Consider the following 15,977-nt stretch of genomic DNA (forward strand, 5'->3'; position numbering starts at 1 on the left):
TTCAAAACAATACACCACCACTAGACTGGTTTATCATCTAAATAAATCACTCGAGTCGTTTATTTTTTTGTTTAGAGGTGGAGCAGTCGATACGGCGTGCTTTGTTTGGAATGGAACTTTTATCTACACACACTTGATGTAACCATTCACAACAGGTTTCCAAATCCTCCAAATAGGCGATCTTCAGGCGAAACAGTTTATTTATCTATTTGATATCATATATCATAAATAAATTGTTGAATCTTTGGACTTCACAATTGTTTCAGACTTGTCCTAAGTTATTACAATTTTACTCAATGTACCTTAATAATTGTGTCAGTATTGGCCAAACATTGTTGCTTTTCGTCTGCAGTTGAAGAGTGTAGACGGATAATTCAAATAGCCGCGATTATGTTTAGCATGCTAGATTACCTTTTCATATTGTACTGAAATAAACTGCTCAGCTAGCCAGCAGCAGTAATAGTAAGGCTAAACATTCCATATCACTCATATGACCCTTTAACGGAATACTGTTTATTATGTTCTATATTCATATTTAAATTAGTATCTGTTCTGTTCATTGATATTTAAGTCTTCAAGTAAACCTTTGTTTTCCCTGTTCAAGGTCGGCACCCGTAGCCTGCGTCACTCATCTGAGGATGACATGGAGAGTCCATTCCCCAAAGAACTGACACTCCAGCAGGTACATAAACGTGTTTATTAAACACACAATCTGTTGACCGCTCCCATCTTATGGCCTGAAAGGCAATAGGTAAAATACTGATTCTGTAACTTGGGGTGCTCTGTCGTGTTCCTGCGGTTCAGCGGTTAACCGCACTAATGTGGATATTGTCAGCCACATGTCACCTCTCTGCCTTTGCCCTCCTGTCATTCTTTAACATCTTATCCCGATAAATCAGTAATGGCAGGCATTACACATAATCACTTATTATTATTCGAACCTAATTGAAGTGTGCGGATTGCTCTAGGTCTTCTCTGACTACCAGATCCAGCAGATGACAGCGAACTTCGTGGACCAGTTTGGCTTTAATGACGAGGAGTTTACCGAACACGATGACAGCATTGGGTAAAATGATAACAAACTACAATGTTAGTGGTGCTGCTAGTGCTATTGTGCATGTGTACTAATTATTATAATTTTTTAATTATTTAACTCTTGTTGCAGTGCAACATTTGACCGGATTGCAGAGATCAATATCAGCATTGATGCTGGCCATGACAACGTGAGTACGGACAATAACCTTCACTGCTTTTCCTTCCAATGTTTTTTGTTTGTTTGTTTTTCTCCCTAATTGTATCATTGTCAATTCCCTCCGTGTGTGTTGTTGTGTCATAATATTGGACCTCATTCACAACGGCGTTTACGCTCATATGGTGAGCGGAGCGTGAGCGTATGGGCATTTACGAGGATTCCCACATTACGTGGGAATTCATGGCCATTGCCTTGAATTTGACGTTGACGTCCGTTGGTCGTAGAATCCGCTCATGTCCACGTGACGTCTGCTACTAAGGTAGTAGTAGGGCATACGGCTTGCGTACATTTATTCGCTTTAGACTTCATGCTGAATCCATTTATTGTTCCCAGACCTCAAATAAAATATGTAGGGTGTGTCCCAAATATTGGTCAGCACATAAAAAAATGATATATAAAAGCCGAGTATCACTTCTATGCCTATATGCATGCATTCTAGAGGCATTGGTCAAGTTAGCATAGAGTCCCATACAGAAACTGCCCCGTAAGCACGATACCTTTTTATTTATTTATTAGGATATTTCTAGCATGCGCGGCTCACGATCTCAGCAGCCTTCTACTCGCAGTGCAACGCGTTGTGAGCTTGTAGATCGGCTATCGCAGACTCGCGCTGCATGTTAAAAAACAAACTCACAATTATAATAAGCAAGAACATGCACATCTGCACAAATCCAACGTTGTTTAGTGTAGCAATGCCTGCAGTAGGCCTATTTAAATAGTTTTGTTACGTAGCTCCTTTGAGTCAGTTCGTCGTTGTGTGTGTGTGTGTGTGTGTGTGTGTGACAGGGGTCCTCAACTAGAAATGCTGAAGGTCCACAATTTTTTTTTGAATAAGGCCATGGTCCAGTCTCATGCACACGCAAATACAATCGCGGGTCTGGGGACACGTGGGCCCCACAGGGTGGGGCTGCCCCCCTCGCCCCCCACCCCTAGAAACAGCTATGCCTGTTTAGTACAGTCAAACCAAGCTATACAAACCGGGTCCCATCCCAACCAACCAATACTGGGGTGCAGACTATGAAAAAAGAAAATCCACTTTGACAAATATTCATTATTCATCATCAAAAATCCAGCAGCATGCTGCCACTGAACCAAGTCCAATCTGGGTGAAATTCACATTGGAAAATTAATATAACGGCGTGGTGAGCCCGGCCCTGCCCTGGGCCCAGCCCGACTGGCTTTTGGCTCTAATGCATTCTAAGGTTCACAGACATGCCGGTCTGACAGACAGACAGCAGACGGAGTCACTAGGGCTAATTAGCCCTATATAAAAAATAGAAGTCCACATTATGGCATCAGCGTGTGCAATTCGGCCAGTCATAGTTTGCCAAGGCTCTTTTATTTACCAAGTAGGCCTATAGGCTATAGCCTTGAGCTTAAACTTAAATCAATAAATTAACGAGTTGGTTATGAGAGTAGCCTATACTTTATAACGTTCAGTCCGTTGACATTGCTGTCAAAATGAACTGTTCTACATCGCGTTCACTGGATCAGTGCATTTTGCAGGCTGTAATGATGACGTATTTCAGATATTCCGATATTTCCTGTTGCCTTATATGGCGTGGAATGGGCGTGGATGTTCCATTAAACCAGGCGACACCAGGCGAATCGCTCGAAAGAGGCGGAAAAGGTACACCGGGCGATCCGCACAAATGCACTGATTACACCACCTTTGCTGAATGACACGGGAGCTTATCGCAGCTTGATCGGACAGATAAATACGATATCATTCATTACGCATCTCATTTACACCTGCGCGTAAATGTTCTGTTGTGAATGAGGACCATTGTGTTTGTTGGAGCATCCAGCTAACCTTGCTGAATGGTACTGCTGCCATGTCACCCCTTCCCATCCAAGCAAATACTGCTTGACTGTCTCCATTCAAGGAGAAATGTGAATGATATTTAAAACATTATGCCTTTTATGCTGTGCTTTGTACAGGCTAACACGGCTGTGTTTGAGGCCTGCTCTAAAGAGAAGATACAGCCCTTTGATGATGACGAGGAGGACATCTGGGAGGAGAAGGAGATTGACTATGCAACACAAACAAAGTCACGAAACAGGTAAAATACACCAACCTCAGATGTACAGTTGCACTCACGTGCAATCTTTCTTTCTTTTCTTGTTTCATGTTGTGTATGTATATCTCTTGAGTATGCATTTGTCCTGACAAAATTATTTGACTGTGCATGAAGGTTTGGTGGATCACGGCTATCGCAGGGGGACACAGGGAGCAAGGCCCAGGATGGAACACTGGTCTCCAACCCGGAAGCCTCTGTTAAGACCATGGGCTCAGGCACAGAGGAAGTGGAGGTGCCTAAAGAATTCCTGGATCCTTTCTCCAGCCAGAGTCTGACCGATGCCTCCGACAGTGAGACACACTTATAACCTTTGTACTATTTAGTTTTAAGATTTATTTTTGGGGCTTTTATGCCTTTATTTGACAGGACAGGAAATGGGGAGAAAGAGAAGGGGCGTGACATCAAACAAAGGCCGTCGGGATTTGGGAGTCGAACCTGTGACACGCTGTCAGGCTACACTGAGCCTAGGTGCCTGGACCGCTGCTACACCAGCAGTGTAGCCCCTGTGTTTATAATGCTTTCATTGTGCCTCCCTTTGTGTTTGGACTTAAGCTGGCTGAGCCATGCAGAAAGAAGTATTTACATACAAAACGCCCTATATGAATGTTGCTAGACGATAAACACTAAATATCAATACACACCCACACACGGGCCTGTGCGTGCGTGCGTGTGTTTGTGTGTGTGTGTGTGTGCGTGTGTGTGTGTGTGTGTGTGCATGTGTGTGTGTGTGCGCATGCACGCGTACTAACGTGTATGCATGTTAGTAGGTTGCAGCATACTCCAACCAAGCATACTCCGTACAGCCATATCATGCTGTTGTGTCATTTGATTTTGGTTGCACTGTTCTCCACAATGTGTCTCTCATACAGTTTGTGTGGTGCTCTGCATGTATGTGCCCAGGTTCTGGTTCAATGCGCCTCTCATACAGTTTGTGTGGTGCTCTGCATGTATGTGCCCAGGTTCTGGCTGGGTAGCTGACTTTGGGGAGGTGAACTCGAAGGCCCCTGCACCAGGAGGGGGCTTTGCAGCCTGGGACAGTGTAGCTCCCCAGCCTGCAGCCACAGAGACGGAGGAGAAAGGGTGGGCCAAGTTCACAGACTTCCAGCCTTTCTGCTGGTAAATCGGAGTGTTTTGTCAGTGTCACTGCGTGATGTTAGTGTGTGTAGAAGAGAAAGAAATTGAGAAAATGTTATATTACGCTTTGAATTTGATAGACGATCTGGGGTTACACCAAAATCTGTTTTTGTGCATTTGTGTTAAACGTATGACCTTTTTATCAATGCTTCACCACCTTGCCTTCTTCATCCCACAAATTGCACAACCATGCCCCTGGACTCCCAGGCTTTCCTCACCCTAACCACTAGAATAGTTACCAAAACCATATACTGAAGGTGGGGCCTGTACCTAGTGAATATGAAATGAAATACGTCTTAGCTATAAAGGAGGCCAGTGTAGGAACTGCAATGTTCTGCTATCCCTGGTCTATATACAGTTATAGTTGCAGTTATATAACCACAATGCAAACAAGTCTGCAGGACCTTTTTTTGTATTATCCTTTTAGCCTAAATGTCTGACTGTACATTTCTGACAATTACAGTATTTAATCAATCAACCAACCAACCAACCAACCAACCAAACAGTAGGTCAACATAAGCATGTCATTCCCAACTCTGGACTCCTGCTAGATTTGCTTCTTATCTTAACACATATTTTATGAAGGTTACATGACATCTCAGGTGTAATCGAGTCCCCCGAATGAGACAGCTGATGAATGAAAACCAGTGATACTCAGGGCCAGATAGAGTAACTGTCACAACATGTGTTCCACAGCTCTGAGACGGGGCCCAGGTGCAGCTCTCCTGTGGACTCAGATCTCAGTGGCTCAGACAGAACGAAACCAAACCCCAACCGTAAGTCGAGTCCTACAAATGGGACATTCTCGAGTCTAGATTACCTCTATCTCCTTTCTGCTCACATGGAAACGTGCAGACTGACTCCTGTCTCTCTCTATACTAGCATGTGTATGGAGCGTCTGCGTGGCAAGGAAAGCTCCCCTAGTGGCGTCGGACAGCTCTTCCTCGGGCGGCTCGGACAGCGACGAGGAGGAGAACAAGACCGAGTCCGTCTCTCTGGAGATGGTCACCACAGAGACCATCACCACAAGCACCGGCAAGGAGACCATCCGGCTCACAATGGACGCCAAAAACGAGAGAGCGCTGTTCACCAGGTATTACCCACATAGGAATTATAACCTTTCTCCCCCCCTCTTTGTCTTTGGGGATAAACTGTGTAATTGTTTGATTGTTTTTGAGTGGTGCAACCACTCCAAAGAACAGCAATGTCCGTGAGACCGTGACGTTAACCTACCTATGTGTTCACCTACCTATGTGTTCACCTATGTGGCCATGAGCACCAGTATATGACTATGAGTACCAGTAAGGGCGCTGTTGTGCCAGAAACAGAGAGAGAGAGATAGTATTAGTGCTGCACTGTTGCCTGCTAATGAGAGCGAGAGAAGAGGAGTGGGGGGGGGGGGATGCCAATAAAAGCCCTTTGAATTGAATTGAATTGAGAGGGGAGTTGCAACACTCAGTTCACACAGGTGTGAACTACAACAATTCCCCTTCTGCCTTACCTGTTTAAGTGCCAAAACCGTAATCCCGTCTTCTAGACGTCTTTGCAATGGGTGCCAAGGCCGACAAGACGTAAATTTTTTTTTTTACACTTTTTTCAAAAACGCCCTCTCTTTTTTTATAATGGGAGAATTGGCACTCAGAGCCTAAACTGGTGACCACCAGGTGGCACTGAAGGAGCCTTGGCCTTGTTTTGTCCTAATGTTTCATGTGGCATCCAAACCAGAACCAATTACTCTTCTTGTATGTCCAACATACTGGCAATAGTGTTTCTCCCCAAACTGCCCAAATTCTGCTCTCCCGTCTTTCCTATTGTTCCGTCCTCTCCCTCCATACACCCCCCCCCCCCACCCTGACTCCAGAGTATTCACACCTGCAGTCAGCGGGTATGTAGAACTCCAGTGTGTGGAATGCTGGAATGCTTTCAGGAAGTCTTGGGGTCTAACACTTGATACATGTAGAGATCAGCCATTCATATTTTAAACCCCCCCAGTCCTACAAGCAGTCGTTCCCGGCTTCTAAGGCTAAGTGTAATGAGTTTGCATGCTTTTTTGATAACAAAATTTGTAACATTAGAGCTGATATTATGAATGGTGCTGCTGCTAGCTCAAACCCTCAAACAGCAGCTAATGGTCCCAGGGTAGATCTCTCCAGGGGGAGCCTATTATCTTTCTGCGCAATTGATGAAGACGAACTCCGCAAAACCATATCACAGATGACATCATCCTCCTGTTCATTGGATACAATTCCCACCACCTTTCTCAAAGAGGTTTTAGACAGTGTGATTGGAGATATCCTAAAAACTGTAAACAGCTCTCTACAATCAGGCGTCTTTCCAGACTCACTGAAGACTGCTGTAGTTAGGCCCCTACTCAAGAAACACAATATTGATCCCTCTGTGTTGGGTAACTATCGAGTATCGACCCATTTCAAATCTGCCCTTTCTGGGCAAGGTTTTAGAAAAATGCATCTTTCATCAATTGGATGTATTTCTACAGAACAATAATGTGCATAACAAATTCCAATCTGGCTTTAGGAAAGGTCACAGCACAGAAACAGCACTTGTAAAAGTAATTAATGATCTTAGGGTGTCTGCTGACAAGAAACATGTATCCGTTCTCTTACTTCTAGATCTAGCGGCTGCATTTGACACGATTGATCATTACATTTTAATACAGCGTCTGGAGCACTGGATAGGCCTGTCTGGTACGGCCCTGTCCTGGTTTTCCTCCTACCTATCAAACAAGTTATTTTGTCAATCTAGCTGAGTTTGACTCAGACAAACACGACATCGGTTCTGGTATTCCACAGGGCTCGATTCTTGGTCCTCTGTTTTTCTCCCTGTACATACTGCCATTGGGAACTCATTACCAATCACGGAGTCAATTTTCATTTCTATGCTGATGATACCCAACTATATCTTTCTGTAGCTCCAGATGATCCCTGTGCTTTAGACCCGCTGTTGACCTGTCTAGCATCAAATGCTGGATGAGTGAGAACTTTCTCAAGCTAAATGAGGATAAGACAGAAGTCGGTTAAAAAAAAGGCAACTAGAACATCGGTTAGTGAGCAGAAAGAATCAATAATAAGCAGACTTGGCAATCTGACTGTAGAAAGTAACAGTACAGTAAAGAAGCATGGGGGTCATAGTTGATTCTGAATTGAATTTTAATTCACACATTAATCATGTTACCAAGTTTGCCTTTTTTCACCTTAGAAATATTGCACGAATCAGAGCCTATTTGTCATTGGACGATACAAAACGCGAATCCACGCCTTTGTTTTTTTATTTTTTTTATTACTGCAATGCACTTTTTTCTGGACTGCCTAAGAAAACAACTGACAGATTACAACTTGTCCAAAATGCAGCAGCCAGAGTTTTAACTAGATGAGAGAACATATTACTCCAGTTTTGGCTTCACTGCACTGGCTTCCGGTTGTTTTTAGTTAGGATTGATTTTAAAATTATTTTACTTGTGTATAATGCTCTCAATGGTCTCGCACCTTCCTACCTACATGACTGCCTGCCTAAATATGTCCCAAACCGCCCCCTAAGGTCTTCCACTGCTGGCCTGCTCGCTTTGCCTAAAAAAATGGCAACAAAAAAATACGGGGAAGCAGCTTTTTGCTTCTACGGGCCGACGGAATGGAACAAACTCCCACTGTACCTTCGACAGGCAGCCTCTGTAGACATTTTTAAAGCACAGCTCAAGACCCACTTCTACACCCTTGCTTTTAATTGATCTTTTATTTTTTGTTATTCATGTCCTCACTGTATTGCATTACTGCTTGTTTTTTTAATGTTTATGCCTTGCTTTTCTTTTCTTTTTTCTCCATTGCTCTGTAAAGCACTTTGAGCTGCATTTCATGTCATGAAAGGTGCTATACAAATAAAGTTTTATTATTATTATATTTCTGTGTGTGTGTGTGTGTGTGTGTGTGTGTGTGTGTGTGTGTGTGTGTGTGTGTGTGTGTGTGTGTGTGTGTCTGTGTGTGTGTGTTTGTGTGTGTGCGTGCGTGCGTGCGCGAGCGCACACGCATATGTTAGTGCACGCTGACCGGTGTGGAGCTATGTCAGCTATGTCAGCTGTGCTTCCAGTGTATGCTGATGTGTGTGTGTGTGTGTGTGTGTGTGTGTGTGTGTGTGTGTGTGTGGCCATTAAAGATACAAATTATCTTAGAAGTATTGTGAAAACTGCCTCCAACATTACTGGCATCCAGCTGGAGAGCCTCGATTCTTTCTACAATAGACAGCTGCTCATGAAGGCCAGGGCCATTCGGCAGGATAATGCCCACCCACTCGACTCAGAGTACAGGCTGTTGCCATCGGGCCGTCGTCTGGGTGCCCCCGTCAAAAACAACAGATATAAGCACTACTTTGTCCCTGCCTCGATTCGTGCAGTCAACGCTGCCAGTAACATGTAATGTGGTGATGATATGCTGAAACAAGCACTTTATGCCGGCACTTTATATCCTAGCACTTTTTTCTGATGTAGCCTTTTTTATTTTTTATCTTTGATTCTATACCTGCACTAGATGCGCCCAGACCTCTGTTTATGCTATGGTGTCTCATGTCTGTTGTTGTCCTGTATTGTTTGTATGTTTTAAACCACTACTCTTGCTGTAACCTAATTGCCCTTCTGGGACATTAATAAAGACCTTGAACCTTGGACCTTGAACTTGAACATTCTGAAGAGGTTTCCCGCGTTCTGGTTTTTATAATACTTATCTTCTTGCAGTGACGCAGACAAGGTGTTACCAGATGGACTCTCTGCCAAAGACAAAGGCAAAAGTAGCGAGACAGAGAGTGAGAAGGGAAAGACGACTGGAGGAAGCAAAACCACCACCACACCGACTAGCCAGTCCACTGCAGTCACACAGTAAGTGAGTGTGTGTGTGTGTGTGTGTGTGTGTGTGTGTGTGTGTGTGTGTGTGTGTGTGTGTGTGTGAGTGAGAGAGAGTTTACATGCGTGTGCGTGCATGTGTGTACATTCATGAATTGAAAATCTAATAGTTTTCAATTTCATTTCCTTGCAGAGAGACACCACCGTCTGCTAACGGACCGGTCTAATGCTGCGGTACAGAGACATGCACTTAAATTACCCTTGTCTTCATTCAACACACACCGCATTACCGCCTTCTCTTCCTGTTAGCAGTCCTCCCACACCTTTTGTCTGCATTCACAGAGATACAGGGGAATGGGAAGTTACAGACAAACTGGAGAGGAAAAAGCCCTCAACAACATACATTTTGAATACACAATGTGATGTGTTGCTGCTTTTTTGCACCCATGTCACCCATTCCTCAGTGACATCACTAATCACTATAGGTCAGTGTAGAAGAGAGCATTGGGCACATTTTTAAAACTAAAAGCAGTATTGCCCAAAAGACCCTTTTTTCATGGAACTTATCACACCATACTCATATTTGTAGTGATGAGGGGAGATAACACAATGGGGGGACATTCATAAACTTCAGTTCCCAGAGCACCACAACTGGAAACATTTGTGGATTCCGGACACTATCTGAATTTCATTTGCATCCAGAATGCAGGTACTTTTCCAACACAGAATTGGACTGTTTACAGTAACAGATGGCAAGCTGTACGATGTGGCTAAGCTTACAAGCTTTCATGCCAGGCATGGAATTTCTCTCTCCCTAGCATTCTAGCCAGAGGGTTTCGTAGAGTAGACATTTTAATTGATAGTAATCTGAGACATTTTTCATAGCTCCCTTTTGACATACATGCTACAGTATGAGAACCATTTGTAAATCCTCCTCAAATGTTTAGCCTTTGATCCAGCAGTGGAACCAGAAGCGGCCCATTTTACCAGACTTTCAGAGCACACGTAGGTTTTAGATTTGAATTACGTATGGTCTCACCCTGGGCTTACCATGCTGTCTCTCAACTCATACCCCCCACCCCCAGCCCCAGCCTCAATGAACTTCAGGTAGTTTAGAAGTGTGTGCTGTTGTCATGTAGTATGTGTAGACATGTGCACCTGTGTGCATGTGTGTCTGAACTCTGTCTGAGGTGCAGAGTGTTTTCTCAGGTCAAAAGAGAGGTATGTGTGGATAAAGAAAGCAAAGCACACCTGTGTAACACACAAACACACACATGCACACATTCAATACACATGTGTGTACACACAACCATGTCCATACACACACACATGTACACATAACCACGCTCACACACACACACACGCACGCACGACGCACGCACGCACACATTAAACTCCTATTCAATGACATGCGCATACTATATCATATCACCCACAGAGCTGTTTAAATGTAATATTGTGACATTTGAATCTGTATTAGGTTGTGGCTTTTTCTTCTTGGTACCATGTTATTAACGTAATATAAATGTAAACAGTATATATATAAACATTCTATCTATTTTTGGAACAAATCTAGACGTATGGCAAAGCGGTTGTTCTGCGGGTGGCAAACGTGTGTTAATGTACACTACAGTATGTGTGTGTGTGTGTGTGTGTTTACTGTTGAAATGAGGCAATAATGATGTCTGTGTTTTGGTTTGAATACCCCAGCATCAGTTCCTGTTTCCTCTGCTCCATATGCTTCCTGCGTGCGGGTTTGTGTTTGGGGTGTGTGTGTGCATCTAGAGCAGTGGTTCTCAACCAGCGGGGCCCGGGCCCACTGGTATTGCAAGTATATATAAGTATATACATTTTAATAATGATATAACCTTCATAAAAAAAGATTATGTAAAAGCAAAATGTCACGATATTGTAACGACCCTGCAAAAGACCCGGCAGTAACTTGCTCCTCCAAGGGAGCTACTGTAGCTCTCTTGGCGTTTACCTTGTCTACTGAGTTGGAGATCGGGGGTCCGATTCCACCTCAGGGTGCTAAACGTTACAATATATAAATGTATTTATTTTTTAAAACCTTGAAAATGTTGTTTTCAATGTGATACTGCTAAATAAGAACTTAGTGTACTGCATTAGTTCCATTGGATCAAAGCCGGAACACAATCGATTGATTGATCATGCAGGTGACCACTGAACACGGCAGCCCATTTTCAAGTGGGCCCTGATCCAGAAAAGGTTGAGAATCACTGATTTAAAGTATTGAGTTATTCGTGGTTGCTCACTGTGTCACGCATTGAAAATGGAAAATCTATAACCTAAATGCGCATCGCGGTGCGATGCATTGTGAGCTTATAGATCTGCTATTTTCAGTGCACAACGCTGGCACGCAGCAAAGTATAACTCACCCTTAAAGCGGCACTATGTAACTATGTAACTAAAGATGTGTCCAATCTGTATGGTAGAGTATGTTAATACAATATAACTTTATTTATTCTGTCTCCCTTGCTCTTCTATTGAAACATTTAGATTGTGTCAAAAGGTCATGTCTCACCTAGACACAGAATCTCATCTGACCTGAATGTCAAGATTCAATGTATCCCCTGAGTAAGCAGGCAAGCTCTATTAGCTCAATGGTAAAAATGTCAGCGCATGAAATCAGGTTCAAATCTGGGGTAGAAGAGGAAAGTTACATAGTGCAGCTTTAAGGCTTCCATATCATTTATTTTATTTACTGTGTGACATGCTTTATTATTGAACCTTTCTTCTTGTCTCTCTCTTTCTCAGGGCAGGAGTTGAGTTTCAGCGCATAGGCCTATGAAAAATTAGGCTTAGCTCATTTTGTTTTTAATTCTCAATAGCACTTTCTAGAACGCACTTTTCAGTTTGTGTTCAGGGGCGGTTATGTATTACAGAGAGGCAGAAATGTTTGACTTGAATGAGTGACTTTAAAATACTGTTGTTTTCTTTTGCAAAAATTGTCTCTTTTGCCAAAGTGTCTTCCCACCAGTCTATAGCTGGATCTTGCAGAATGTCTGTGGGCTAGCCTTCCTCTCTTCACCCATGTCCACGAGGCTGGATGAGAAAGATAACAGATCTGGTTTTAAAAGGAATACACCGCTCATTAAGATAGATCATCTCCATGTCTTTATGACTTTATCAATCGCATTAATGATTGTGTGATGCAGTGTGATTGTGCAAACTCCCCCAAAAAATCCCAGCCCGCTAATAAGGTTAGTGGCCTCAAAAACAGTTTGAGAACCAAGCCTTTGCAGTGGATTTTTCAAAAGGATTAAAATAAAAGCTCTGCTATTTTTGAATAGCCAACCCTAAAATCTAAAATAACACACATGCTTTCCCGGTTTTAATGGGTTAAGAGTAATTAAATCACAAATTCAGATTCTTTTTTTATTGCAACTTAAGTCTGATGAATTTGGTCCTCCCCATAATTGAATATCTTGATTCAACTTCAACTTATTTTTTCTTTTATTAATTTTTCATCTTTATCCAGAAGCATATTGATTAGAGGCGTGTATAGAGAGACACGCAAGACATGGTGCCGGGAGTCTAAGAACTAAACTTGCAGTTACATTAAATAAACAATAATAGTCACATTGTAGATATACAAGGCACAAAAATGGTACTGTGATCAAATTACAGGGTTCTGCTGTCTATTTTGCTAAAGAAAAAAAAGAAAAATACATGAGTGATATATACGTGAATATATATCTATTATCTACAGTCAGCTATGCATAAAGCATGACAGTGTTTGGTAGTCAATCGTGCAATGTATCCAATGTCAACAAATATCATTATGCATGCAGTCAGATATACTGTACATAAAATGTAGGACCGTGGACTGTGTTCTGCAGTATATATAGCAAAATATCAACAAATATAAAAAATATATGCATAAGATGTGTGAGGCAGTCAGATAGACGTAAATTATTAACAAATATACATAAAATGGATGAAGATACTGTATACTTTTATAAGTTTGCGTAACAGACATGGGTGCAAAATATTACATGATGAAGACGAAGTAGGAATACAGAATCCTGGCCAGTTTTGTAGTGGCCAGCCAGTTACCACTACTTCAAACAAACTACAGAACTGTTAGTAAAGCAGTAGGCTAAACTAGGTCTGTGATAGTGATATATTTAAAGTTGCATTGTTTTTACATCAGCTATTGCACCATGGTTTTACTGGCTCCAATCTTATCAAGTTTCGCGTAAAGTCAGGTCTTAAGCAAACTCGAGCTTAGTCTCAAATCTACAATTGAAACAAATCAAAACTTGACTGAACATTCACAAATATGACAGCGGTGCATTCCTTTAAAGATGGAGTGCCGCGATTTTTTTCCACCCTAAAACATGATCATCAGGTATTATTACAATATAAGGGGGAAGAACTTTTTCCAAAAAGTGTACAGTATTTGTTAAAATCACACGCCCACCAGTTCATTATTAGTATGCCTGGTTTGCCTGGTGGGTGGTGATACCTTAGAGTATGAATAGAGAAGGCACCCAGAGGAAACCCTGAGGTGAAATGGACATAGTGGCCGAATGAAGGTATTGCAGCCTGGCCCCAAACACATGAACGCGCTGTCCGTTGACTATCATTGTACACGTTCACGACGGACGACGCTCGTGTGTGTTCAACGGCAGCGCGTTCATGTGTTTGGGGCCACTCACCATTGCAATCCGTCCCAGAATGCACTCTGTTCCTACCAGGAAGGAGGACTGAAATCGCCTCATGCGCTTTTGAGCAACTTAATGCAAGTGGATGGAAGGAGAACTCGGGTGTCTTCTCTATTCATATATACTCTAAGGGTGATACCCACAGCTGTAGTTGTATGATAAAGGGGGAGGGGCTGATAGTGTGGTGTCACTATATTACTGTTTATTTCATTGGCCCGTTTGACTGTCAAGGGTTCAACCTCCAAGAAGAAACCCTAAATACAAAGTTAATACACCATTGCACATAAAAACAACTCCAGGGTGTCTAATGAAGTACTGTCACCTCATAGACACATGAAAAACTGGAAAAATACAAAAATTGTGGCACTCCATCTTTAACTAAAGCAACTTAAGTGTGTTTTCCCTCCCATCTAATACCTTCTTCCACTAGCCAGTGGAGGTGGAGTCAGGGAGGAAGGGAGGTTTGGGAGAAAGACGTTCTATTTGACAACACATCACCCCAGAGCATTATAGGAGCTACTGACTAGCTCCTATAATTAAGATTGAAATGTCCATATTCTTTTATTTTCTTCTTATTAATGTTTAATTTTTACGGAACTGGGACACATCATGTCAGGGTTTGTTTGAATCAGGGCAAGGAAACTACGGTTGGGTCACAATGTGTCACCCAACTCTTCCCAAACCCCTTGCACTCTGCACCTGACCCATACTGTACTCTGTGTGTGCACGTGTAGCCGTGTGTGTGTGTGTGTGTGTGTGTGTCAATTGAGTGTGTATTACTGTGTACAGTACAGCTACAGGTATGGTAAGGTGGTATGCAGCAGCATAATAATGGCTTCTTGAAGTGCCATTCTTCATCTTGTACATTCATGAAGCCTCAGTCCACCTCACCCTCCTATGTGACCTGTGCAATATATATATGCATACATTACATCCATTTCCTCTAGTGGATTGGTGGATTCGTGGTACGAGCAATTATTGTTTAAATCCCCTAAAACTTTTACACTCAAGTGAAGGCAACGTTGGATTTTGCCACGGAACTGACTAATGGGGGCGGGGCACTGTGTGTATGTGTGTGTGTGTGTGTGTGTGTGTGTGTGTGCGTGCATGTCACAAAGTGGTTGTGATGTGCCTTTCTTCTTTTTTTGTAAAGTGGACTGATGCTGGCGGTTCCTTGCATATAGAGTAACGTGTCCGTTACCTGTCGTAAATTTTTCCTTGTACATTCAGATAAAAACCCTAATAAACACGTCAAACCATGAAGGGGCGTGGAGTCTTTTTTTGCTTTTCACGGATGTCAACAGGACACAAACTCACGCTTGAGCAGATGCACAAATAATATGTTTACCTTAAGGGCAGGTGAGCGAGCCGGAGGATTAGGTTTCTTACAATTACTGTTATATGCTCATACACTAGTATCCCATCCCCCTCTGCCTACAATAGTAAACAGACCTGCGTAGCACTTGATCTACTGTGCCCATGGGGCTGCTGAGGGGGAAGAAGTTAATGTAACGTGAGGGAGACAGACCCCTCTAAAACACAGGAGGCAGGAAAAAACACCTAAAACTTCATATTACTCTGTTTATCAGGAAGTTGTTTGTTGCTGCTCCCTCATTGCAAGTGTGTCTCTGTGCGTGACTGTGTGTGTATTTCTTTCTTTGGCACTGACACACACCGCAGTTCTCATCACATTCCTCCAGAGTTTTACGAGGGGGCCCGCAAGATGAATACACAGACCGGTCTCCACAAATAACCTCCTGTCTCACACCAAGTATAAACTCTTTTGTTCAGTCTCTATCTCTCCCTCCCTTACTCACTCTGCTGATCTCCCACCTTGCCTCCCTCTTTCCTTCCACTTCTGCACCCTGCACCTGCCCGCCCGAGCTCCAGGGGAGTGCGCACACACAGAGCAGCGGGACGTGCACACGGGAAGGGGAGTGGTTGGAGGACAGTGGAGGTGGGGTCGAGGTTGTGGA

The 15,977-nt window shown here is 43.0% G+C and overlaps 1 protein-coding gene across 2 annotated transcripts in view; it reads left to right on the forward strand.

Annotated features, from left to right (window-relative positions):
- ppp6r2b (protein phosphatase 6, regulatory subunit 2b) overlaps positions 1-15,264 on the forward strand; it is a 31,972-nt gene extending 16,708 nt beyond the window's left edge. Inside the window, exons 16-25 of one of the 2 annotated variants that reach the window (XM_083763287.1) lie at positions 605-682; positions 969-1,066; positions 1,166-1,223; positions 3,194-3,315; positions 3,448-3,623; positions 4,293-4,449; positions 5,164-5,243; positions 5,350-5,560; positions 9,206-9,346; positions 9,504-15,264. In XM_083763287.1, the coding sequence (XP_083619413.1) occupies positions 605-682; positions 969-1,066; positions 1,166-1,223; positions 3,194-3,315; positions 3,448-3,623; positions 4,293-4,449; positions 5,164-5,243; positions 5,350-5,560; positions 9,206-9,346; positions 9,504-9,537 (1,155 nt within the window). In that variant the 3' untranslated portion in view covers positions 9,538-15,264. The remainder of the gene's footprint in view (positions 1-604; positions 683-968; positions 1,067-1,165; positions 1,224-3,193; positions 3,316-3,447; positions 3,624-4,292; positions 4,450-5,163; positions 5,244-5,349; positions 5,561-9,205; positions 9,347-9,503) is intronic. The other variant, XM_083763288.1, reaches the window with a different exon arrangement.
- The last annotated feature ends 713 nt before the right edge of the window (positions 15,265-15,977 follow it).

This window comes from Protomyctophum parallelum, assembly GCF_964188405.1.
Source record: "Protomyctophum parallelum genome assembly, chromosome: 4".
In the NCBI taxonomy this organism is placed as follows: domain Eukaryota; kingdom Metazoa; phylum Chordata; class Actinopteri; order Myctophiformes; family Myctophidae; genus Protomyctophum; species Protomyctophum parallelum.